This window comes from Mus caroli, unplaced genomic scaffold (genome assembly GCF_978045245.1).
Source record: "Mus caroli unplaced genomic scaffold, Mus_caroli_1 scaffold_4, whole genome shotgun sequence".
NCBI classification, from domain to species: Eukaryota; Metazoa; Chordata; class Mammalia; order Rodentia; family Muridae; genus Mus; species Mus caroli.
Genome location: NW_028227259.1, coordinates 55,021,191 through 55,042,989, shown reverse-complemented (window position 1 = coordinate 55,042,989; position 21,799 = coordinate 55,021,191). Strand labels below are relative to the sequence as shown.

General features: G+C 45.0%; 1 protein-coding gene across 2 annotated transcripts in view; it reads left to right on the top strand.

Moving 5' to 3' along the window:
* Positions 1–361: 361 nt before the first annotated feature.
* Ccdc149 (coiled-coil domain containing 149) overlaps positions 362–21,799 on the top strand; it is a 102,991-nt gene continuing 81,553 nt past the window's right edge. Inside the window, exon 1 of one of the 2 annotated variants that reach the window (XM_029477845.2) lies at positions 362–770. In XM_029477845.2, the coding sequence (XP_029333705.1) occupies positions 723–770 (48 nt within the window). In that variant the 5' untranslated portion in view covers positions 362–722. The remainder of the gene's footprint in view (positions 771–21,799) is intronic. The other variant, XM_021163107.3, reaches the window with a different exon arrangement.

Here is a 21,799-nt window from a genome sequence, read left to right as displayed (position 1 = left end):
CCTCTCTTAACTCATGCTAAATCCCACCACCAAGCTTTTTGGCCCTATTCAGAATTTAGAGTTTTATTTTCAAACTTTGTACTTGCATTCTAGTACGACATCAGATACTTAAAAAGAAATGTTGGTCGCTTTAAAAATCAGTATAATGTATGTACAGTATGGTGAGCTTCATTCATACGCTCGACCAAAAGATGTAGAGCATCTACTGCGTGCCAAGGTTGTTCCAATGTGTACTCAGGGGAAAGAAGGGCCCTTCCTTGGTGGAGCTTCAGTTTCAATGGTAGAGGCCTGACTTGGCAGGGGATGGCTGGATGGAGGAGTTTGGCTTCTCGACCTGGGGGTGACACCCACCTGTTCGCCAGCCTCCCTCCCTCACCACAGGCCTGGGAAAGCTCGAGTCTGGGGTTATGTGATGGTTCACACGCAGGCTCCCTTCCCTAGGAGACACAGCTGGTGGCCTGGGGTCCCCGGGGTGCCGCGGCTGGCACTGGCCCCGAGCCACTGTAGGGCAGTGGTTGGGGCCCGGCTCCTCCTCCCCTTCCTCCGCGGAGGCTGACGTGGAGGCAGCGGCGCGGGCGGCCGCGGGAGGCGGCGGCGCGGAGGCTCGGAGGTGCCTGGCCCTCTCTGGGCTGCTCGGGGCCGGGGTGGCGGCGGCGGCGACAGGAGCAGGAGGAGGAGAAGGGAGGCGGCTGTGCAGCCCGCCCGCGCACGCAGGAAGGGACATGGACGGCGATCGGACCGAGAGCGACTGGCAGGGGCTGGTGAGCGAGGTGAGGCCGGGGCTCCGGGTCGGCCTCCGGAGCCGCTGCAGCGGGTCCCCAAGCCGTGTGAGCCCGGGTAGCAGGTGGCCGCGGCAGGACCTGCAGGTGCATGGTCCACCCCGCACGTTCGGGCCTGCGGGGGCGCCGCTGTCGCCCGCACCATCTGGTGCCAGGCTTTGGGGAGGGGCCTTTCGCTCGCCAGTGTTTGGCCTAGGATTGGAGAGGCTGAGAAGCCCTGGGATCCGGGAGGGGAAAGAGCCAAGCCCCACCTGCCTGCCTAGTCACCACTGTTATGGAGGCAAGCGATTGGATGATTCCCGATGCTGAAAAGGTGACGCCTGAGGGACCATCCGGGCCCTTGGGTAACAACTGGGCAGGTGCAATGACTAGGAGCAGCGGCTTAAGTGAAAGAGTTTGGCATCCTTGCAATGGTTGGTTCATGCGTTCACTTACTCCATTCTCTGAGCTCCTGTTTCCCGCACCTACTATGTGCTGTGAGGTAGTGAAGCCATTCACTTCTCAAAGGAAAATGAGACAGGTACAGAGGTGATGTGACCTGTGGATATGGACAACTCCATGCCCTCCCCTGTGAACGGGCCAGAAGGAAGCTTTCAGACTCTTAGGCTGCCTTCTCTCTGATCCACCCAGTTGGTTGGCTCAGGTCGGGCCGCTAGCTTCTCCAGGTGAGAGGGATCCTGATGTCTTCCTTCCCCTAGCAAGCTACCAATTCACCTCCCTCACCTGTATGGAAGGCTCCTCCATTATCTAGCCACTTAACACCCAGTGTGTGTAGAGTCATGAACTCCACCACTTAGAGCCACTTAGTTTAGTTCCTTCAAACATTGGTCTAGCACTGGAAAGGATTATGTCTCAGCCCATGGCCCATCTCTATCTTCTCTGTCAGGTTATCTTCTCTATCAGGCTTTGTGTCAAGGAATATATCCACTGGGAATCTCATCTCTGGGCCCATCCAGAATCATCTATAGCAGTAAAAGATGATGAAGGTGGGGGTGGGTAAAAGATGATGAAGGTGGGGGTGGGTAAAAGATGATGAAGGTGGGGGTGGGTAAAAGATGATGAAGGTGGGGGTGGGTAAAAGATGATGAAGGTGGGGGTGGGTAAAAGATGATGAAGGTGGGGGTGGGTTCTCCATGGAAGTCCAGTAGTGGGCTCTGACTTAGAAGATACGGTATTCTTGTTCAGGTAGATCTATGTTGAGAATGGTCATTCCAAATCAAGCACACTACTTGGCCATGGGGATACACGCCTGTGGTCCCAGCACTTGGTAGAGGTAGAGGCAGGAGGATCAGGAGTCCAACCAAAGCCATCCTCTGCTACATAGTGAGTTCAAAGCTCTGCCTAAGACCCTCTCTCCCTCCAAACAAATAAACAATAAACAAGAAGTTACACTATTCTGCTCTTAGAATGCAGTGGTCACCGACTCAGGGGACACTTCAGCACCTCCTGCCTTCAGAAAACACATGATGTTTACTGGGAAGAAAGCCACTCAATAAACAATGAAAACATCTTGAGAAAGGGACTGCAATCAAAGCTAAATTGTACCAGGTGTCCCTTCAGGGTGCCGCCCAGTGCCAGGTGTTTATTTGGACTGACCACGTTGCATGGTAGTGGGATTCTAGCTAGACTGTTTTTTAATTGGCTCTCCAAAGCCTATAATTTGAGCTCCATATACAGAAGATAATGGATAAAAGTTGGCTAAGTAAGCCCACAGATCCTGAAATGGGTCTTTTAAAAGTTGTCCCATCTATCCCAAAGTCTTGTTGATGTCATAACATATAAGAAACATGCAATTGTGCTATAAACATGTATAAAAAATTCATGCCTCAGGTTCATAATTTTGCAGACATTCCTAGCTATCATGGGCTACATGCTACAAAATAATGGAATTCGTTGTTTCATAGCTGTATATCAAAGGCCCCTACACTGTGAGCAGGAGCAGAATTTGCTTTCTGCCTTAGGTCCGAATGTCCGTCTCTTGTCTTGTGCCCTTCATGTCAGTTTTTGTACAGAAAGCCATATTTTCCTCATTCAAAAACAATTTATATAGGAATCACCTCACAAACAGGATGGGAATCAGGGCTCGTGAAGGCCAAGGAGCATGCTCTAAGCCTCACTGCTGTAAGTGACTTGAACCCTGGTCTGCCTGGTCCTGGGACCTTGCTTGGCAGTATGAGGCAGTGCTTCATATGATTTGTCTACATCTCTCATCAAATGGTAAGCCTTCCAAGGCAGGGGGCCATATTTAATCCATCTTTGGATCTGAAGCAAATGGATCAGCTTTCTCAAAACAAGGCCTGAAGATCGGAGTCATTCTGGATGCTTATGAAAGGACAGATTTTTGGGTCTTCAATTTATTTATAGTGAATGGAATTTTCCTTCCCAAACACCCACAGATATGACTGAAGTTTAGCTCCTAGTAACTAGTCATATGTTTTCTTTGGAAGTGGGGTCTTTCTAGATATTGTGAAGTTGAGGATCTTGCAATGAGATCATCCTACATTTAGGGTGGGCCCTTAATCTAATGTCTAGTGTCTTTTTTACAGAAAGGAGAAAGAGAGACACCGAGACATGGGGAGAAGGCTATAGGAAGACAGACACGCAGAGAAAAAGCTTATGAACACTACCAGAGATTAGAGTAGTGCCGCACAAGTCAAGGAGTGTCCACTGGCACACTGACTCTGGGCATCTGCTTTCCCTGACCAAGGGAATACGTGTTTAGTCTTTTAAGTCCTACTTGGTGTTCATTTGACACATCAGCCATGGGGAACAAATCCACCTGCTGCTGGAAAGCGATGAGAAGTATGTGCTGAGAGATTCCCCCCCTAGTCTGCCTTTCTTGAAATTCCAGCTGCCCAGAAAAGTACCTATCCACTTTTCTAGCTAGTGGGGCTCTCTGTGTGTGGACTGGTATCTGTCCAAGTTGAATGCAATGAACCATGGCTGGCAGCATTACCAAGAGATTTGGGCACCTAGAGGAAGCAACTTGTACCAGGGCCAAATGAGCTTTGCAAAGGAATAGCACCTCTTTCTGCAGAAAGTCTGGATTTCAGTCCCACCTGGGTCTCTACACCATTTCCCTTCCTGCCTGGAGCCCTGGCTGTCTTTCAGTTGGTTTCCTCTACTGGTTCAGACATGGTTTTCATTTAAAATGAGCCTACAGAGATCAGGCCATTTCCCCATTTTTAGGGTAACCAGTGGTGACAGCCCTGCTGTAAATGCTCTGAGTGTGACATTCAATGCCTGAGGAGGTGCAAATGGCATCTCGTTGCCACACATGGTGAGCGATCAGCCTTAGAGAAATCATAAAAGCAGCCACACACATAATCTGTGACTTGTATTAATTACTTTTCTGTCTCTGTGGCCAGTTAACTCCACAAAGATAACTTAAGGAAGAAGGGTTTATTCTGGTGCATGCATTCAGACAGTTCAGTCCATCAGGTCAGGGAAGATGTGGTGAAACAGAGCAGCGAGTTCAGTTCCCTCGCTGGCTTTCTCCCCTGTTTCCTCATTCATTAGTCTAGGCCCATGGTATGGCATGGTTCTGCCCAGATTCAGGGTGGGTCTTTTCCCTTCCATTATTCTTCCTGGAAATGCCCAAACAGATATACCCATGGCAGTGTCCCCACCAACCTTCTCAGTGATTCTCAATGCAGTCAAGTTGACAGTTGTCTCTTAGCCTAATCACTGACTGGAATTTGGTTGGTTCATTTGGGCATGTTGTATACATTGACTGTAAGGCAGACAAAAGACAGTTAACCCTCTATCTCAGCTCCAAGTCACAGCTCTTTGGTTTTGAAAAACTCAAAGCCAGTGTGGAGTTCATGTGTGGTCAGTTAATCCAAAGACCCAGCTTTTAGTTTTAGTGTTGACTTAGACTCTGAAGACATTGTTGTGTTTTATAAAAAGAAAGGAAGAAGAAGGGTTATGTTTGGTGGAGGTGTCACATGATGTGGGGGAAAGGGGTGCCTCTGTGGGCTCATTCTGAGGCATCCCTTCCCTGCTGAGGTGCCAGCCATACAATGGTATACTATAGAATAGACTTTATTCATGAGGATGGGAGTTGACAGAAAGGCAGAGAGGGGTGGGGGGAGAGGCCAGCCATGAGCATGTAGAGAGAGAAGCGGGGGAAGGGGAGAGGGAGGGAAGAGGGTAAGGGAGCAAGAGCAAGAGGGGGGAGGGCAAGCAGCCCCCTTTATCGTATGTCAGTCACACCTGGCTGTTGCCAGGTAATTGTGGAGGTGGAGCCTAGATGAAATGCGAACAGATATTAAGATGCTTAAGGACAAGCATTGGCTCTACCTGTTGCTTGGTGCAAATGATCAAAACCTTGAGCTAAAATGGCTAAAACTTAGAAGTCATTTTATCAACTGATTCTACACAGTAAATGGTGGCTCAGAGTATATGTCAACTGTGCCCCTCTATACCTATCAGTGTGACTTTATTCTAAAGTAGTGTCTGTGGAAACGTGAGAAAGTCAGGATGTGTTCTTACTGCACAGACTCTTGAAGACAAGGGAGAAAGATGGCCAACTCGTGACCTAAGCAGAATTTGGAGTTAGCATCCAGTGAAGGAATACCAAGGCTTGTTAGCTGCCACTGCAAGCTAGTCAAGGCAGCAGTGGAACTTTACTTCAAATGAACACAGATCTGTTGACACTTTGGTTTGGATTTCTATCCTCCAGGACTAGGAGAGAGTTGGTTGCTTTTGGTTTGCCACATTTGGTGTATGGTAGTGTTATGGTAAGCCCTACCTAACAGGTCCAGTGACTGTGACTGGGTGTGCTTCTTTTTGCATTTCTGGATTTGGCACACAAAGGAATTCTACCCCCCCCCATATTTGGGTCTGCTTATTTTCTGTATTCTCATCCCATCAAGTTCAAGTCCAGAGAGAAAGTGAAATCACCTGTCTAATGTCCCATAAAATCATAGGACACTACAAACACCTTTAATTTCCTCTGTCTATCTCTTTCTGTCTCTGTCTCTGTCTCCTCCCTCCCTCCCTCCCTCCCTCCCTCCCTCCCTCCCTCCCTCCCTCCCTCCTTCCCTCTCTTCCTCCTTCTCCCTTCCTCCCTTCCTTCCTCCCTTCCTCCCTTCCTTCCTCCCTTCCTTCCTCCCTCCCTCCCTCCCTCCCTCCCTTCCTCCCTTCCTCCCTCCCTCCCTCCCTTCCTTCCTTCCTTCCTTCCTTCCTTCCTTCCTTCCTTCCTTCCTTCCTTCCTTCCTTCCCCCCCACCTTGAGCTCATGGTGATCCTCTTCCTTCCCCGCAGTGTAGGGATTATAGACAGGAGCCATTGTGCCTGGCTGCCAAACCCCTTTGGAGGTCACTCTCTTTTCCTATAGGGATTGCTTAGCAATGTGGTGATCTGATGGTTTTAGGCCTGGATTTGTGCACATGAATCTGTTAAGGCTCCATAGACTGAGAACAGGGATAAAAAAGATCCCCAAATAAAACTGGGAGACTAAGCAAAGCAAATAAGAGCTGCCATGCAGCTCCTGTGAGCCTCCTTGTTTCTTTCCCTAATCCTTGAGAGGACAGTAAAAATGCTCATCTGTTTTTGGAGTTTATTCTGGAACTCTGTATGTGTACCAGGCTGATCTTAAACTCATAGAGATCCACTCTGCTTCCTGAGGGCTGGGATTAGTGGTTGCATCACCGTGCTTGGCTACCTTAGGTATTGTGAAGATAAAAACACACTAATGCCTGCTTGTACTGAACCTTGTGCTTGGCAGGTGAATGTGCACAAATGAGCATAAGCTATAGGACCCCAGCTTTGATGAAGGTAAAACTTGGGTCTAAAGAACTTCACTTTCTAAGAAAAATGGGTATATCTGTTAAAATCCAAGTTACCCACTCTCTAAATGTACTATTTTAAACAAGATAGACATCCATGTGCCTTTCCTGGTACACTGCTGCAGTCCAGGTGGGCCTACACTCTGCACTGTGGATCATTCAGAACCCAGGCTCCTTCCATATTGTTGCTCTACTATAATTTAGGGCATGGCCATCAGCTGGGTGGTTGAACCCAGATGCTGCTATATATCCTAGCCCATAGGAAGGGTAGGAGGGAGAGGGCAGGGGTAGTCCAGAGCAGGGGCTTTTCTTGTCTGAAGGAGGGATGGAGAGCTTTCTGTATCACTTCTGGTCACAAGCCATTGCTTGGAATGCTGTCATATGACCAATATTGACTGAAAGGATAGAAAGAAAATATAATCTTTAGCTAGATATACCCAACTTGTATTTGAAGGATCCTACTAAAGGGTAGAGAGAGAGAGAGAGAGTATCTATGAACATGGAAAGAAAAAGTCATTAAAGAAAGAGGTAGATTAAGCTGAATTTTATAAAGATTAGAAGTTACTTGCCTATGAAAGACTTGCTTGATGAATGCAAAACAAGCCATGGGTTGGGAGATAGTATGAGCAGAATACATATCTCATATCCAGAATATATAAACGATTCTTATGACTAAATAAGAAAATAAGCAATTTAATTTTCCAAATGGGCAAAGTTAAGTAGATGCTGCTCTGAAGAAAAGATAGGGATGGCAAGTAAGCACCTGCACAGCTGTTCAGCATCATCAGTCACTAGGGAAATGGAAATTGGAACCACAGGGAGAGACGACAACACTCCTGTTAGAATGGAAAACAGCAAATAAACTAATAAAGAACTAGCAGGATGCGGAGCCAGCAGAATTCTCCACTGCTGGAAGGAATAGACCTTGGTAGTCACTTCTGAAAGCAGTGTGTCTGTCTGTCTGTCTATGTCAGTGTCTGTGTGTTAGTGTGTGTGTCTGTCTATGTCAGTGTCTGTGTGTCAGTGTATGTGTGTGTGATGTGAGTGTGTATGTGTGTGTGTCTGTCTATGTCAGTGTCTGTGTGTCAGTGTATGTATGTGTGATGTGAGTGTGTGTCTGTCTATGTCAGTGTCTTTGTGTTAGTGTATGTATGTGTGATATGAGTGTGTGTGTGTCTATGTCAATGTCTCTGTGTTAGTGTATGTGTGTATGATATGAGTGTGTGTCTATCTGTTTATGTCAGTGTCTCTGTGTCAGTGTATGTGTGTGTGATGTGAGTGTGTCTGAATGTCTGTCTGTCTATGTCATTGTGTGCTAGTGAATGCATGTGGGTGTCTGAGTGTGTGTGTGTCTCGGTGTGTGTGTACCTGTGCATGCACAGAGGCCAGTAGTGGATACTCAATGTCTTACTCTGTCTCTATCTGCCACATTCTTCTAAGACAGGGGCTCTCACTCTTCCTAGAACTAGGCTGGTAGCTAACAAGCCACAGAGCTCTTCCTGACTTCTCCCCACTTGTGCTGAGATTAGTGCTGGGGTTACAAGCATGTGCCACACCAACAGCTACTTATTTATGTGGACAGTGAGGATTTGAAACCAGGCCCTCATGTGTGTGCAGCAAGTGCTCATATCCACGGAGCCATCTCTCTAGCCCTTCATATAGTCTCTAAACACAGTTTTATTAAGGTTTCTTTGATATATAAAACCCCACATTTGTTTAGTGTGTGCAGTTGATAGTTGGGGCATGAATATCCACCCAGTGATGGATATTACTGAGACCAAAGAATAAAGAAATCTTTGAATAGCCAAAAGTAAAGAGATAGAAAACTCTTGTGGTTTGCCAGAGCTTTATAGTGATGTGAAAGCGGAACTTGGGGGGAACTTTCTAGTTTGATGGAAAAATCCTTTATCTCGATTATGGGGGTGGCTATAAGTTTATAGAACTTCAGATTTTAGAAAGGTGGTTTTTACCTATGCAAATTACATGAAAATATGACAGTGCATATATTTATTTTAAAGAGGAGGCAGCGGATATTCAGCCACTGCGATTGGCAGCTGTACTCTGTATCTTTGTAGTTCTTCAACTCAACAGGTTTGTATCTGAAGGAGCCGTGCATATTCCCTCCCTATCCCTCACGCTCTCTCTCATCAAGCTCAGCATCCTTTCTAAGAGACCAAGGACCAAGTCCTCCTTTGCAGCTTGATTCTGCCCTACCCTTAACATAGGATATTCTTTCTTATCTCTGGGAGATCTTGGTAGAGGGAGCTACTGGGAAGCCATTTATGCTATATGACATCATGAAGGCAAGACATTCAAAATGGAAATGGCTATCCCTGGGTTTTGCTGGGCTTCCCTTCTCTGGGACAGAAAGGCAAAATGTCTGGCCTCTTAAAATGAGACAGAAATACGCAGGGAGAATCAGGGCAGTGAGTACAGGAAATGGAGGTGACAAGGGAAGACAGCCTATCCTGTTAATCTCTTGATATATTCACTCCCATTAGCTGATATTTTTTGTTTAATAAAAGGACCATGCACAATAATAATACATAAGCTGGGCAGAGGAGCAGACATAGAGGAAGTAGAATATGAACCGGGTCCCTTCCCTCTAGCTCAGTGGTTCTCAGCCTTCCTAAGGCTGCAACCCTTTTATACAGTTCCTCATGTTGTGGTGAACTCCCAACCACAGAATTATTTTCGTTGCTACTTCATAACTAATTTTGCTACTGTTGTGAATGTAATATCCGTGTTTTCTAATGGTCTTAGGTGACCCCTATGAAAAGGTCATATGACCCCCAGAGGGATCATGAACCACTGTTTTTAGTTAAAGAGGGCAAAGACTAAGATGAGCAGAGATGGGCCTGAGCTGGTGTTTCCTCTGAGAGGAAGCATTCCAAGAAGGGGCAGGAACTACTTGGTTGGGAGATAGCATGCACTGTAGAGAGATAGACAGGGCAGATCAGTGGTACATGAGGTAGCAACAAATGCTCTGATGTAGCCAGAGCAGAGGCACCAAATGCTTGTTCAGCTAGAGTCCAAGCTGATGAAAAGGGCTTAGGGTAGGTTTGTTTCCACTGAACCCACGTGTCACAGAGCTTCAATCATCTGCAGGGCACAGTGCCAGGCAGTGGGAAGGTGTAAACAATGTAGTAACTCCTAGGAGTCAGGGAGAGACAGGTGAGGGTGAGCTACCACTGATCTGATCTTGTCTGCCAACAGCACTCCTCTCAGTTGTTTTATGTGGTCTAGAGAAAGGGCTACGATAGCCAGAGAGCTCTGGTTTTGAATGAGTGACTTCATTAAGTATAGAGTAAGTAAAAGAACGAATAGCAATTAGCAGCTAGAGAGAAGTTACAGATAGACAGTGAAATATTAAGTCAGGAGTTTACACCATTAGCAGACTCAACTGGAGTCGTACAGCTGAGAGAATAAACACGGGGGACACCATCAAGTATGGATCTTACGAATATGCAGCAGAAAATAAAACGGGCAAATCTCACTGAGGCACTCAGATGCAGTTCACCCTCCAGAGTCCCAGGCCAAGCAGTGTCCCATCAGGCCTCCAAGTGAAAGATCAAATAGAAGCAGAGGAGATGACGTCATTAAACAGCTACGAGGGTGGACTGGGGGAGCTGGGGCAGTCGGCTGGAATTCCCAATCAAGAGTCTCAGGTCCTCTTCATCCTCCCCAGAGATGAGCTTTCCACAGCTGAACAGCAGGCCATTTTATACTATGGGATAGAGACTGGTAACCACACTTGGAGATAGTTTTACTTTCTAGCTGTTTGCAAGCACATGATATTTTAGCTTCTTAATGACATCCTTTTTCTATAGAGGTTTGGGCAAGTCTGACCTAGGACAGAGGGTTTCAGAACACACTTGATATAAACATGCTTGGGTCTAAAGTGTGTGTGTGTGTGTGTGTGTGTGTGTGTGTCTGTGTGTCTGTGTACCTTTTTCTAGCCTTAGCTTCTCAGTGAGTTTGAGCAGAACACAGCAATTTACCAATATAATTTGTATAACAGTGAGTCCTAACTCTTCTGAATTTCTCTATCTCTCTACTGGACCCCCAAAGCTTTGAATTTCTAGGTAATAAGTAACTCAAAGTCTTTAATCTGTAATCTTACACTGTGTACTAGACTTGTCTATTGTGGGGAGGTATAGTCATAAGTATAGACTATATGACCGCATCAATGGTCAAAGGAAATATAGAATTAGTGGGCACTGAACACAATGGCAATGAGAAATATTCCGTAGGGGGACCCCTGCAGGAGTCACAGCAAGCTGGATGGGGCAGTGGAGTGGAATGATGGCCTTGATAGGTAGCTTGAACTTGGTGGCACTGGGACTGGCAGGAGGTAGGGGCAAAAGAGCTTGGTAAGGAGAGAGCATGTGTTCTATTTTGAACTCTGCATTGTTCAGCTTGCTGGGAGTGCTTGAACTCTTGTGAGGAGAGCAGAGAGCTCACTGGGAATGCTTCTGATGAGCAGCTATCTTTGTAGTGGCAGGCTAATTTCAGAGTAAGTTTATTAAAATTAGCACGTGGAGAGGGGGGATTGAGTGCATCTGCTATTTTTAACTAATAGGATTCATGTTCTCTCCTATGTGGAGAAATTCACATATGTACTTCTAAATTTGACAACTTCTTACTCCTATTATGTTGAGAAATTAACTGAGTTTCACACTAAATAAAATACCCTGGCTGAAGACTGGAAGAGGACTGTGGCTAGTCTCTGAATGAAAATGACCAGAGTAAATGATGCTTCTTACGCACGGCCTCTTTCCCGTCAATCACACCAAACTGGGCCTGTTGAATGACTCTGTTCACCTACATAGGGCACTGTTGATAGACTAGGGAAAAGATTCTACTCTAGCTTGGTGATACAATGAGTATACTGGGGTTATTTATGGGAGTGTGGGTAACTTCAAATCAGCTGTTTTACCCAGCATGATGACAACTGATAAAGCTTCCTACCCATCCGGTTCCCTGTCCGTCTTGCAAGCAGCTCCACTCAAGAGTTTTCTCTTCCCTAGCAACTGCTCACTGCTTACATAACTGCATACAGGAACCTCTTGAGCTTTGCCATTTTCTGAGATCTCGAGACTTTGGAGGTCTTGTAAACTTTCTGAGGTCCTCCAAGCCGTGTGAATTTTCCTCAGCTTCCTACTTCTCTCTAGGAAGGGATGTTTCAGTTTGGAAGAAATCACTACACAGTGCCACTCTGGATGCCTCATGGCCAATGCTTGGCCTAGTAAAGGGTCTGCTCCTATTCTGGGGTGGGTGGGTGGGGCTCAGCCGAAATGGCCCCACATGTTGGATCTAAATGGTTCCCAGGGAACATAAACTATAATGGTTTGGATAAGAAGTGTCCCTTACCCAAGACTCATGTGTCAAAAGTTTGATTCCCCAGCTGGTGGACTGCATCATAGAGAGGAGGTTGGATCATGAAGGTTCTGATCTAATGAATGAATGAAGGAAGGAATGCATGCATGAATGAATGAATGCATGTATGGATAGATTTATAACTTGATGTGTTATTGACAAATGATGAAAACTAAGAAGAGGGGCTCCCTTGGAGGAAGTCAACAGTTTGAGGGATGTATTGGAAGGCAGTGCCTGGCCCCAGAAATTTCCTCTTTCTCCTCTGTTTCCTTGCTGCTATGAGGTGAGCCACATGATGCTTCTGCCTGGACATAGGCCTGAAAGTAATGGGCCCAGTCAACCTTACATTGAAACGAAAAACTTTTTTTCCTTTTAAGTTGTTTATGTCCGGCATTTTGTCATGGTAATGAATGGCTGATCAACACGTTTGGTTGATTTTTCCTATTTCATGTCACCTCATTTAATCTACTATTTGTTATCTATTTTATTGCAATAAACATCCGAATTTTGCTTGGATATCAGATCTTCTTCAATCCAGTCTATATTCTATACAAATCACCAGCTAAGTTTCTTTAAAAACAAAATGAGAAGTAGGTTTTATTAATCTTATCTTACTTGGAAACCTTCAGTGGTCCCCCATTTTCTGATACTTGCTTTCATAAATTGGCTGGTACAGCCAAATAGATTCTGCATACATCCCGACTCCCTCCTCCTTACAGACTGATCTCACAGGGGTAAGGCTCTTGTGTTCTCCCTGGTCAGAGCCCTTCTTGGTTCTTCACATTAGGCTGAAAAGATCATCCTGCCTGTGGTGGTTTGAATAAGAATTGCTCCCATGGGTTCATTTATTTGAATGCCTCTGCCAGGGGTTGGCACTATTTGCAAAGGATTAAGAGGTGTGGCCTTGTTGGAGGGAGTGTGTTACTAGGAGTGGGCTTTGAAGTTTCAAAAGCTCATGTCAAACTCAGTCTCTTTGTGTGTGTGTGTGTGTGTGTGTGTGTGTGTGTGTGTCTGTGGATCAGGATATAGTGCTCAGCTACTGCTCCAGCACCTACCTGCATGCTGCCATGCCACCTGCCATGATGATAATGGACTAACCCTGTGAACCTGTAAGCAAGCAGAAGAAGGCTTTGTTGGTGAGATCTCAGTTCATCTGGCTTTAGGTGGAGACACTCAGACTTCAAGTGCCCTGGTGGCTGGTGATGGTAGAGAAGGTACCAGGATGGTGAGTGTAGCCTTCACTCTGGAAGTGAATGACAGAGGGGAGTGATCTGTCAACTGAGCAGAAGAAACTGCCTTGGAGATGATTTGTCTGCCAGGCATGGCTGAGGGAGACAAAGGCTGACAGGGACAAGGGCTAGACAGACACAGGAGCCCATCTGTTCCTGTGTCTGAGCCTTGCTTACATGTACTTTCAGGCCATCTGAGTCTGCCTTCCATCCGTTCTCTGTCCAAATGGCCCTAGTGCCTACCCACCATCCTGGCCAGTTTCCTATTTCAGATGGTTACGCTCACCTAAGTCCTCATGGTCTGCCGCTTGGTTGCTCCCTGGACTTGGGTAAATCTCCTCATGTCTTGGACAAATTCTTTTCTCTGGACTTTTATAAAGAGGAAGAATGTACCTGCCTGGTACCTCTCAGAAACGAAAACCCAGTGAAAGGGTGTATAAAAATGTGTTTTCAAGCCCCCACTCCCTTCGAGAGCACTTACCGTTGTCAGGTTGTAGGAAAACTCTTTCCCCAGGGCATCAGGGATGCCTCTGCAAACGGAGGTGATGTGTCAGCTGCAGCTGTCAACACGATGCCATTGAAAATGCATGCTGACAGGGCACAGATTGACGTGCCTGCTTGCTCTGCCATCTGTAAATCCATGAGGAAGGCAATATTGGAGGTGGTTGGGTAGGGTGGGGGGCTCCCCTTTTTTTAGCCAGCTTCAATTTGCTTTCTAATTGGCTCCAGCCTGATATGCATGCTGGGGTCAGCCTGTAACCTTTTCTTTCTTCCTTTACAGCTCTTCCAGATCTTGCAGTGTGCTTGCTGTCTGCTGTCGATTCCAGGCAACGTCTAGTCTGGATCTCTTCTAAGAGCCTCTTAACCTCCAGCCTCACGCCCCCTTCATTGTCCCCAAGCATGATCTCATCACAGGCCCACCCTCTTCTGCCCCACTCCACTCTAACCCCCTTCTGGTCTTGAGTACATCTGCTAACCACTCTGGCTTCCTGCATTGCTGAGCGAAGTCAAGTTTAGTGCTTAGTGCATGGTGCTTGTTCACAGAGAAGTAGCAGTGACCTCCTTCCAGGACTGTTTTAGACACGTGGTCAGCCTTCCTGTATCCAAGTCCCTTCCACCTTTTCTATTTCAGCTATGACTGCCAGCTCAAGTACTCATAAGAATTCTGACCATAACTTTCCCTTGCTCAGAGAGCCTCCACAACTCCTTATTGGCTCTCACTTTGGCCCAAACTCTGCTGCCATTTAAGGCAGTTCTTACTTTTTTTTTTTTAAGATTTATTTATTTATTATATGTAAGTACACTGTAGCTGTCTTCAGACACTCCAGAAGAGGGTGCCAGGTCTTGTTACAGATGGCTGTGAGCCACCATGTGGTTGCTGGGATTTGAACTCTGGACCTTCGGAAGAGCAGTCGGGTGCTCTTACCCACTGAGCCATCTCACCAGCCCCCAGTTCTTACTTTTATCTAAAACCAAAATGGACCGAGTCTATAGTGTGTTTCTCTTTTCACAAGTCCAGCACTTCTGGTGAACAGAGCCACTTCTGACTCTGTGCAAAGCCTGGTTCCCCACAGCTGACCTTTCCACAGGCCAAGAATTCTGTCCAGAACTCTTATACACTGCTTTTCCATTATTTGCATTTCAAGGTTCAGCCATCAGTGCCTTGTGCCACTGCTAAAGGTATCTTCCTGCCTGCTATCCCAAAGTATCTATTTAGGCAAACTTGCTCTTGGTCTACTGCCCCTGGGGCAGTTTTCCCCTCTCCCCACAGAGGCTTAAGTTTCCTTCAGCCTGGAGTTTTTCAGGTGAGGACAAGGCTGATTCATTGCTCACTCTCCACTGGGCCCCTCTAAGTGTCTGGTCCACAATGAACAAATTTAGATGAGATGACAATCTGAATGGTTTGTCGTTAACACTTGAATTGAAAAACCGCTGAATCAAAATAAGGACATCATATTTTTTTTTTTTTTAATATTTTTATTACATAATTTCCTCAATTACATTTCCAATACTATCCCAAAAGTCCCCCATAGCGCCCCCCACTTCCCTACCCACCCATTCCCATTCTTTTGGCCCTGGCATTCCCCTATATTGGGGCATATAAAGTTTGCAAGTCCAATGGGCCTCTCTTTCCATTGATGGCCGACTAGGCCATCTTTCGATACATATGCAGCTAGAGACAAGAGCTCCAGGGTTCCGGTTAGTACATCATGTTGTTCCAACAATAGGGTTGCAGATCCCTTTAGCTCCATGGGTACTTTCTCTAGCTTCTCCATTGGGAGCCCTGTGATACATCCAATAGCTGACTGTGAACATCCACTCCTGTGTTTGCTAGGCCCCGGCATCGTCTCACAAGAGACAGCTATATTTGGGTCCTTTCAGCAAGATCTTGCTAGTGTATGCAATGGTGTCAGCGTTTAGAAGCTGATTATGGGACGGATCCCTGGATACAGCAGTCTCTAAATGGTCCATCCTTTCATCACAGCTACGAACTTTGTCTCTGTAGCTCCTTCCCTGGGTGTTTTGTTCCCAATTCTAAGAAGGTGCACAGTGTCCACACTTTGGTCTTCATTCTTCTTGAGTTTCATGCGTTTAGCAAATTGTATCTTATATCTTGGGTATCCTAAGTTTTGGGCTAATATCCACTTATCAATGAATACATATTGTGTGAGTTCTTTTGTGATTGTGTTACTTCACTCAAGATGATGCCCTCCAGGTCCATCCATTTGGCTAGGAATTTCATAAATTCATTCTTTTTAATAGCTGAGTAGTACTCCATTGTGTAAATGTACCATAATTTCTGTATCCATTCCTCTGTTGAGGGACATCTGGGTTCTTTCCAGCTTCTGGCTATTATAAATAGGGCTGCTATGAACATAGTGGAGCATGTGTCCTTTTTACCGGTTGGGACATCTTCTGGATATATGCCCAGGAGAGGTATTGCTGGATCCTCCGGTAGTACTATGTCCAATTTTCTGAGGAACCGCCAGACTGATTTCCAGAGTGGTTGTACAAGCTTGCAATCCCACCAACAATGGAAGAGTGTTCCTCTTTCTCCACATCCTCGCCAGCATCTGCTGTCACCTGAATTTTTGATCTTAGCCATTCTGACTGGTGTGAGGTGGAATCTCAGGGTTGTTTTGATTTGCATTTCCCTGATGATTAAGGATGTTGAACATTTTTTCAGGTGCTTCTCTGCCATTCGGTATTCCTCAGGTGAGAATTCTTTGTTCAGTTCTGAGCCCCATTTTTTAATGGGGTTATTTGACTTTCTGGAGTCCACCTTCTTGAGTTCTTTATATATATTGGATATTAGTCCCTTATCTGATTTAGGATAGGTGAAGATCCTTTCCCAATCTGTTGGTGGTTTTTTTGTCTTATTGATGGTGTCTTTAGCCTTGCAGAAGCTTTGTAGTTTCATGAGGTCCCACTTGTCAATTCTCGATCTTACAGCACAAGCCATTACTGTTCTATTCAGGAATTTTTCCCCTGTGCCCATATCTTCAAGGCTTTTCCCCACTTTCTCCTCTATAAGTTTCAGTGTCTCTGGTTTTATGTGTAGTTCCTTGATCCACTTAGACTTGACCTTAGTACAAGGAGATAGGAATGGATCGATTCGCATTCTTCTACATGTTAACAACCAGTTGTGCCAGCACCATTTGTTGAAAATGCTGTCTTTCTTCCACTGGATGTTTTTAGCTCCCTTGTCGAAGATCAAGTGACCATAGGTGTGTGGGTTCATTTCTGGGTCTTCAATTCTATTCCATTGGTCTATTTGTCTGTCACTATACCAGTACCATGCAGTTTTTATCACAATTGCTCTGTAGTAGAGCTTTAGGTCCGGCATGGTGATTCCACCAGAGGTTCTTTTATCCTTGAGAAGAGTTTTTGCTATCCTAGGTTTTTTGTTATTCCAGATGAATTTGCAGATTGCACTTTCTAATTCGTTGAAGAATTGATTTGGAATTTTGATGGGGATTGCATTGAATCTGTAGATTGCTTTTGGCAAGATAGCCATTTTTACAATGTTGATCCTGCCAATCCATGAGCATGGGAGATCTTTCCATCTTCTGAGATCTTCTATAATTTCTTTCTTCAGAGACTTGAAGTTTTTATTATACAGATCTTTCACTTCCTTAGTTAGAGTCACGCCAAGATATTTTATATTATTTGTGACTATTGAGAAGGGTGTTGTTTCCCTAATTTCTTTCTCAGCCTGTTTATTCTTTGTGTAGAGAAAGGCCATTGATTTGTTTGAGTTAATTTTATATCCAGCTACTTCACCGAAGCTGTTTATCAGGCTTAGGAGTTCTCTGGTGGAATTTTTAGGGTCACTTATATATACTATCATATCATCTGCAAAAAGTGATATTTTGACTTCATCTTTTCCAATTTGTATCCCTTTGATCTCCTTTTGTTGTCGAATTGCTCTGGCTAGGACTTCAAGTACAATGTTGAATAGGTATGGAGAAAGTGGACAGCCTTGTCTAGTCCCTGATTTTAGAGGGATTGCTTCAAGCTTCTCACCATTTACTTTGATGTTGGCTACTGGTTTGCTGTAGATTGCTTTTATCATGTTTAGGTATGGGCCTTGAATTCCTGATCTTTCCAAGACTTTTATCATGAATGGGTGTTGGATCTTGTCAAATGCTTTTTCCGCATCTAACGAGATTACCATGTGGTTTTTGTCTTTGAGTTTGTTTATATACTGGATTACGTTGATGGATTTCCGTATATTGAACCATCCCTGCATCCCTGGGATGAAACCTACTTGGTCAGGATGGATGATTGTTTTGATGTGTTCTTGGATTCGGTTAGCAAGAACTTTATTGAGGATTTTTGCATCAATATTCATAAGGGATATTGGTCTGAAGTTTTCTATCTTTGTTGGGTCTTTTTGTGGTTTAGGTATCAGAGTAATTGTGGCTTCATAGAATGAGTTGGGTAGAGTACCTTCTGTTTCTATTTTGTGGAATAGTTTGTGAAGAACTGGGATTAGATCTTCTTTGAAGGTCTGATAGAACTCTGCACTAAACCCATCTGGTCCTGGGCTTTTTTTAGTTGGGAGACTATTAATGACTGCTTCTATTTCTTTGGGGGATATAGGGCTGTTTAGATCATTAACCTGATCTTGATTCAACTTTGGTACCTGGTATCTGTCTAGGAACTTCTCCATTTCATCCAGGTTCTCCAGTTTTGTTGAGTATAGCCTTTGGTAGAAGGATCTGATGGTGTTTTGGATGTCTTCAGGATCTGTTGTTATGTCTCCTTTTTCATTTCTGATTTTGTTAATTAGGATGCTTTCCCTGTGCCCTCTAGTGAGTCTGGCTAAGGGTTTATCTATCTTGTTGATTTTCTCAAAGAACCAGCTCCTTGATTGGTTGATTCTTTGAATAGTTTTTCTTGTTTCCACTTGGTTGATTTCACCCCTGAGTTTGATTATTTCCTGCCGTCTACTCCTCTTGGGTGAATTTGCTTCCTTTTGTTCTAGTGCTTTTAGGTGTGTTGTCAAGCTGCTAATGTGTGCTCTCTCTAGTTTCCTTTTGGAGGCACTCAGAGCTATGAGTTTTCCTCTTAAAAATGCTTTCATTGCGTCCCATAAGTTTGGGTATGTTGTGGCTTCATTTTCATTGAACTCTAAAAAGTCCTTAATTTCTTTCTTTATTACTTCCTTGACCAAGGTATCATTGAGAAGAGTGTTGTTCAGTTTCCACATGAAGGTTGGCTTTCTATTATTTATTTTGTTATTGAAGATCAGCCTTAGTCCATGGTGATCTGATAGGATGCATGGGACAATTTCAATATTTTTATATCTGTTGAGGCCTGTTTTGTGACCAATTATGTGGTCAATTTTGGAGAAGGTACCATGAGGTGCTGAGAAGAAGGTATATCCTTTTGTTTTAGGATAGAATGTTCTGTAGATATCTGCCAGATCCATTTGATTCATAATTTCTCTTAGTTTCACTGTGTCCCTGTTTAGTTTCTGTTTCCATGATCTGTCCATTGGTGAAAGTGGTGTGTTGAAGTCTCCCACTATTATTGTATGAGGTGCAATGTGTGCTTTGAGATTTACTAAAGTTTCTTTAATGAATGTGGCTGCCTTTGTATTTGGAGCATAGATATTCAGGATTGATAGTTCCTCTTGGAGGATTTTACCTTTGATGAGTATGAAGTGTCCCTCCCTGTCTTTTTTAATGACTTTGGGTTGGAAGTCAATCTTATCAGATATTAGAATGGCTACTCCAGCTTGTTTCTTCATGCCATTTGCTTGGAAAATTGTTTTCCAGCCTTTCATTCTGAGGTAGTGTCTATCCTTTTCTCTGAGATGAGTTTCCTGTAAGCAGCAAAATGTGGGGTCTTGTTTGTGTAGCCAGTTTGTTAGTCTATGTCTTTTTATCGGGGAGTTGAGTCCATTGATATTAAGAGATATTAAGGAAAAGTAATTGTTGTTTCCTGTTATTTTTGTTGTTAAAGTTGGCATTTTGTTCTTGTGTCTGTCTTCTTTTAGGTTTGTTGAGGGATTACCTTCTTGTTGTTTCTAGGGCGTGGTTCCTGTCCTTGTATTGGTTTTTTTCTGTTATTATCCTTTGAAGGGCTGGATTCGTGGAGAGATAATGTGTGAATTTGGTTTTGTCGTGGAATACTTTGGTTTCTCCATCTATGTTAATTGAGAGTTTGGCTGGGTATAGTAGCCTGGGCTGGAATTTGTGTTCTTTTAGTGTCTGTATAATATCCGTCCAGGATCTTCTGGCTTTCATAGTCTCTGGTGAAAAATCTGGTGTAATTCTGATAGGCTTGCCTTTATATGTTACTTGGCCTTTTTCTCTTACTGCTTTTAGTATTCTATCTTTATTTAGAGCATTTGTTGTTCTGATTATTATGTGTCGGGAGGTATTTCTTTTCTGGTCCAGTCTATTTGGAGTTCTGTAGGCTTCTTGTATGTTCATGGGCATCTCTTTCTTTAGATTTGGGAAGTTTTCTTCTATAATTTTGTTGAAGATGTTTGCTGGTCCTTTGAGTTGAAAATCTTCATTCTCATCCACTCCTATTATCCGTAGGTTTGGTCTTCTCATTGCGTCCTGTATTTCTTGGATGTTTTGAGTTAGGATCTTTTTGCATTTTACATTTTCCTTGATTGTTGTGCCGATGTTCTCTATGGAATCTTCTGCACCTGAGATTCTCTCTTCCATCTCTTGTATTCTGTTGCTGATGCTGGTATCTATGGTTCCAGATTTCTTTCCTAGGGTTTCTATCTCCAGTGTTGCCTCATTTTGGGTTTTCTTTATTGTGTCTACTTCCCTTTTTAGGTCTAGTATGGTTTTGTTCATTTCCATCATCTGTTTGGATGTGTTTTCCTGTTTTTCTGTAAGGACTTCTACCTGTTTGATTATGTTATCATGTTTTTCTTTAAGGATTTGTAACTCTTTAGCAGTGTTCTCCTGCAATTCTTTAAGGGATTTTTGTGCTTCCTCTTTATTGTCTTCTTCCTTTTTAGCAGTGTTCTCCTGCATTTCTTTAAGTGTGTTATTAACGTCCTTCTTGAAGTCCTCTATTATCATCAGGAGATATGCTTTTAAATCCGTGTCTAGCTTTTCCGGTGTGTTGGGGTGCCCTGGACTGGGTGAAGTGGGGGTGCTGGGTTCTGATGATGGTGAGTGGTCTTGGTTTCTGTTAGTAAGATTATTACGTTTACCTTTCGCCATCTGGTAATCTCTGGGGTTAGTTGTTATCGTTGTCACTATTTAAAGATTGGAGCAGAAGCTGTGTTCCACTCACCAGCAGTCTCTAAATCCTGCGGCGGGGGTCGTGGGTAGCTGACGGTACCCCGGTGCTGGTCCAGCCGGAAGAGGCCTGTGGTCCTACTCAGGCCGTTTTTCTGCTTCCCTAACTAATGCAGTCTCTGGTCCCGCGTGCAATTGGATTGGAGCAGAAGCTGTGTTCCACTCACCAGAAGTCTTAAGATCCTGTGGTGGGTGTTGTGGGTAGCTGGTGAGTGTCAGCCGACCCTGCGCCCCAGCTGCCCCGGTGCTTTTCTGACCAGAAGAGGGTTGTGGCCCTATGTAGGCCGGATTTCTCTCTCCCCAACCAGAGCAGTCTCAGGTCCCGCGTGATTGGACTGGAGCAGAAGCTGTGTTCCACTCACCAGCAGTCCCAAAATCCTGCGGCGGGGGTCGTGGGTAGCTGGCGGGTGTCAGGCAACCCTGCGCTCCCGCTACCCTGGTGCTGATCCGGCCGGGTGAGGCCTGTGGCCCTACTCAGGCCAGTTTCTGCTTCCCTAACTAATGCAGTCTCAGGTCCCGCGCAATTGGATTGGAGCAGAAGCTGTGTTCCACTCACCAGCAGTCCCAAAATCCTGCGGCGGGGGTCGTGGGTAGCTGGCGGGTGTCAGGCAACCCTGCGCTCCCGCTACCCCGGCGCTGATCCAGCCGGATGAGGCCTGTGGTCCTACTCAGGCCGGTTTCTGCTTCCCTAACTAATGCAGTCTCAGGTCCCGCGCAATTGGATTGGAGCAGAAGCTGTGCTCCACTCACCAGAAGTCTTAAGATCCTGTGGCGGGTGTTGTGGGCAGTTGGCGAGTGTCAGCAGACCCTGCGCCCCAGCTGCTCAGGTGCTTTTCTGAC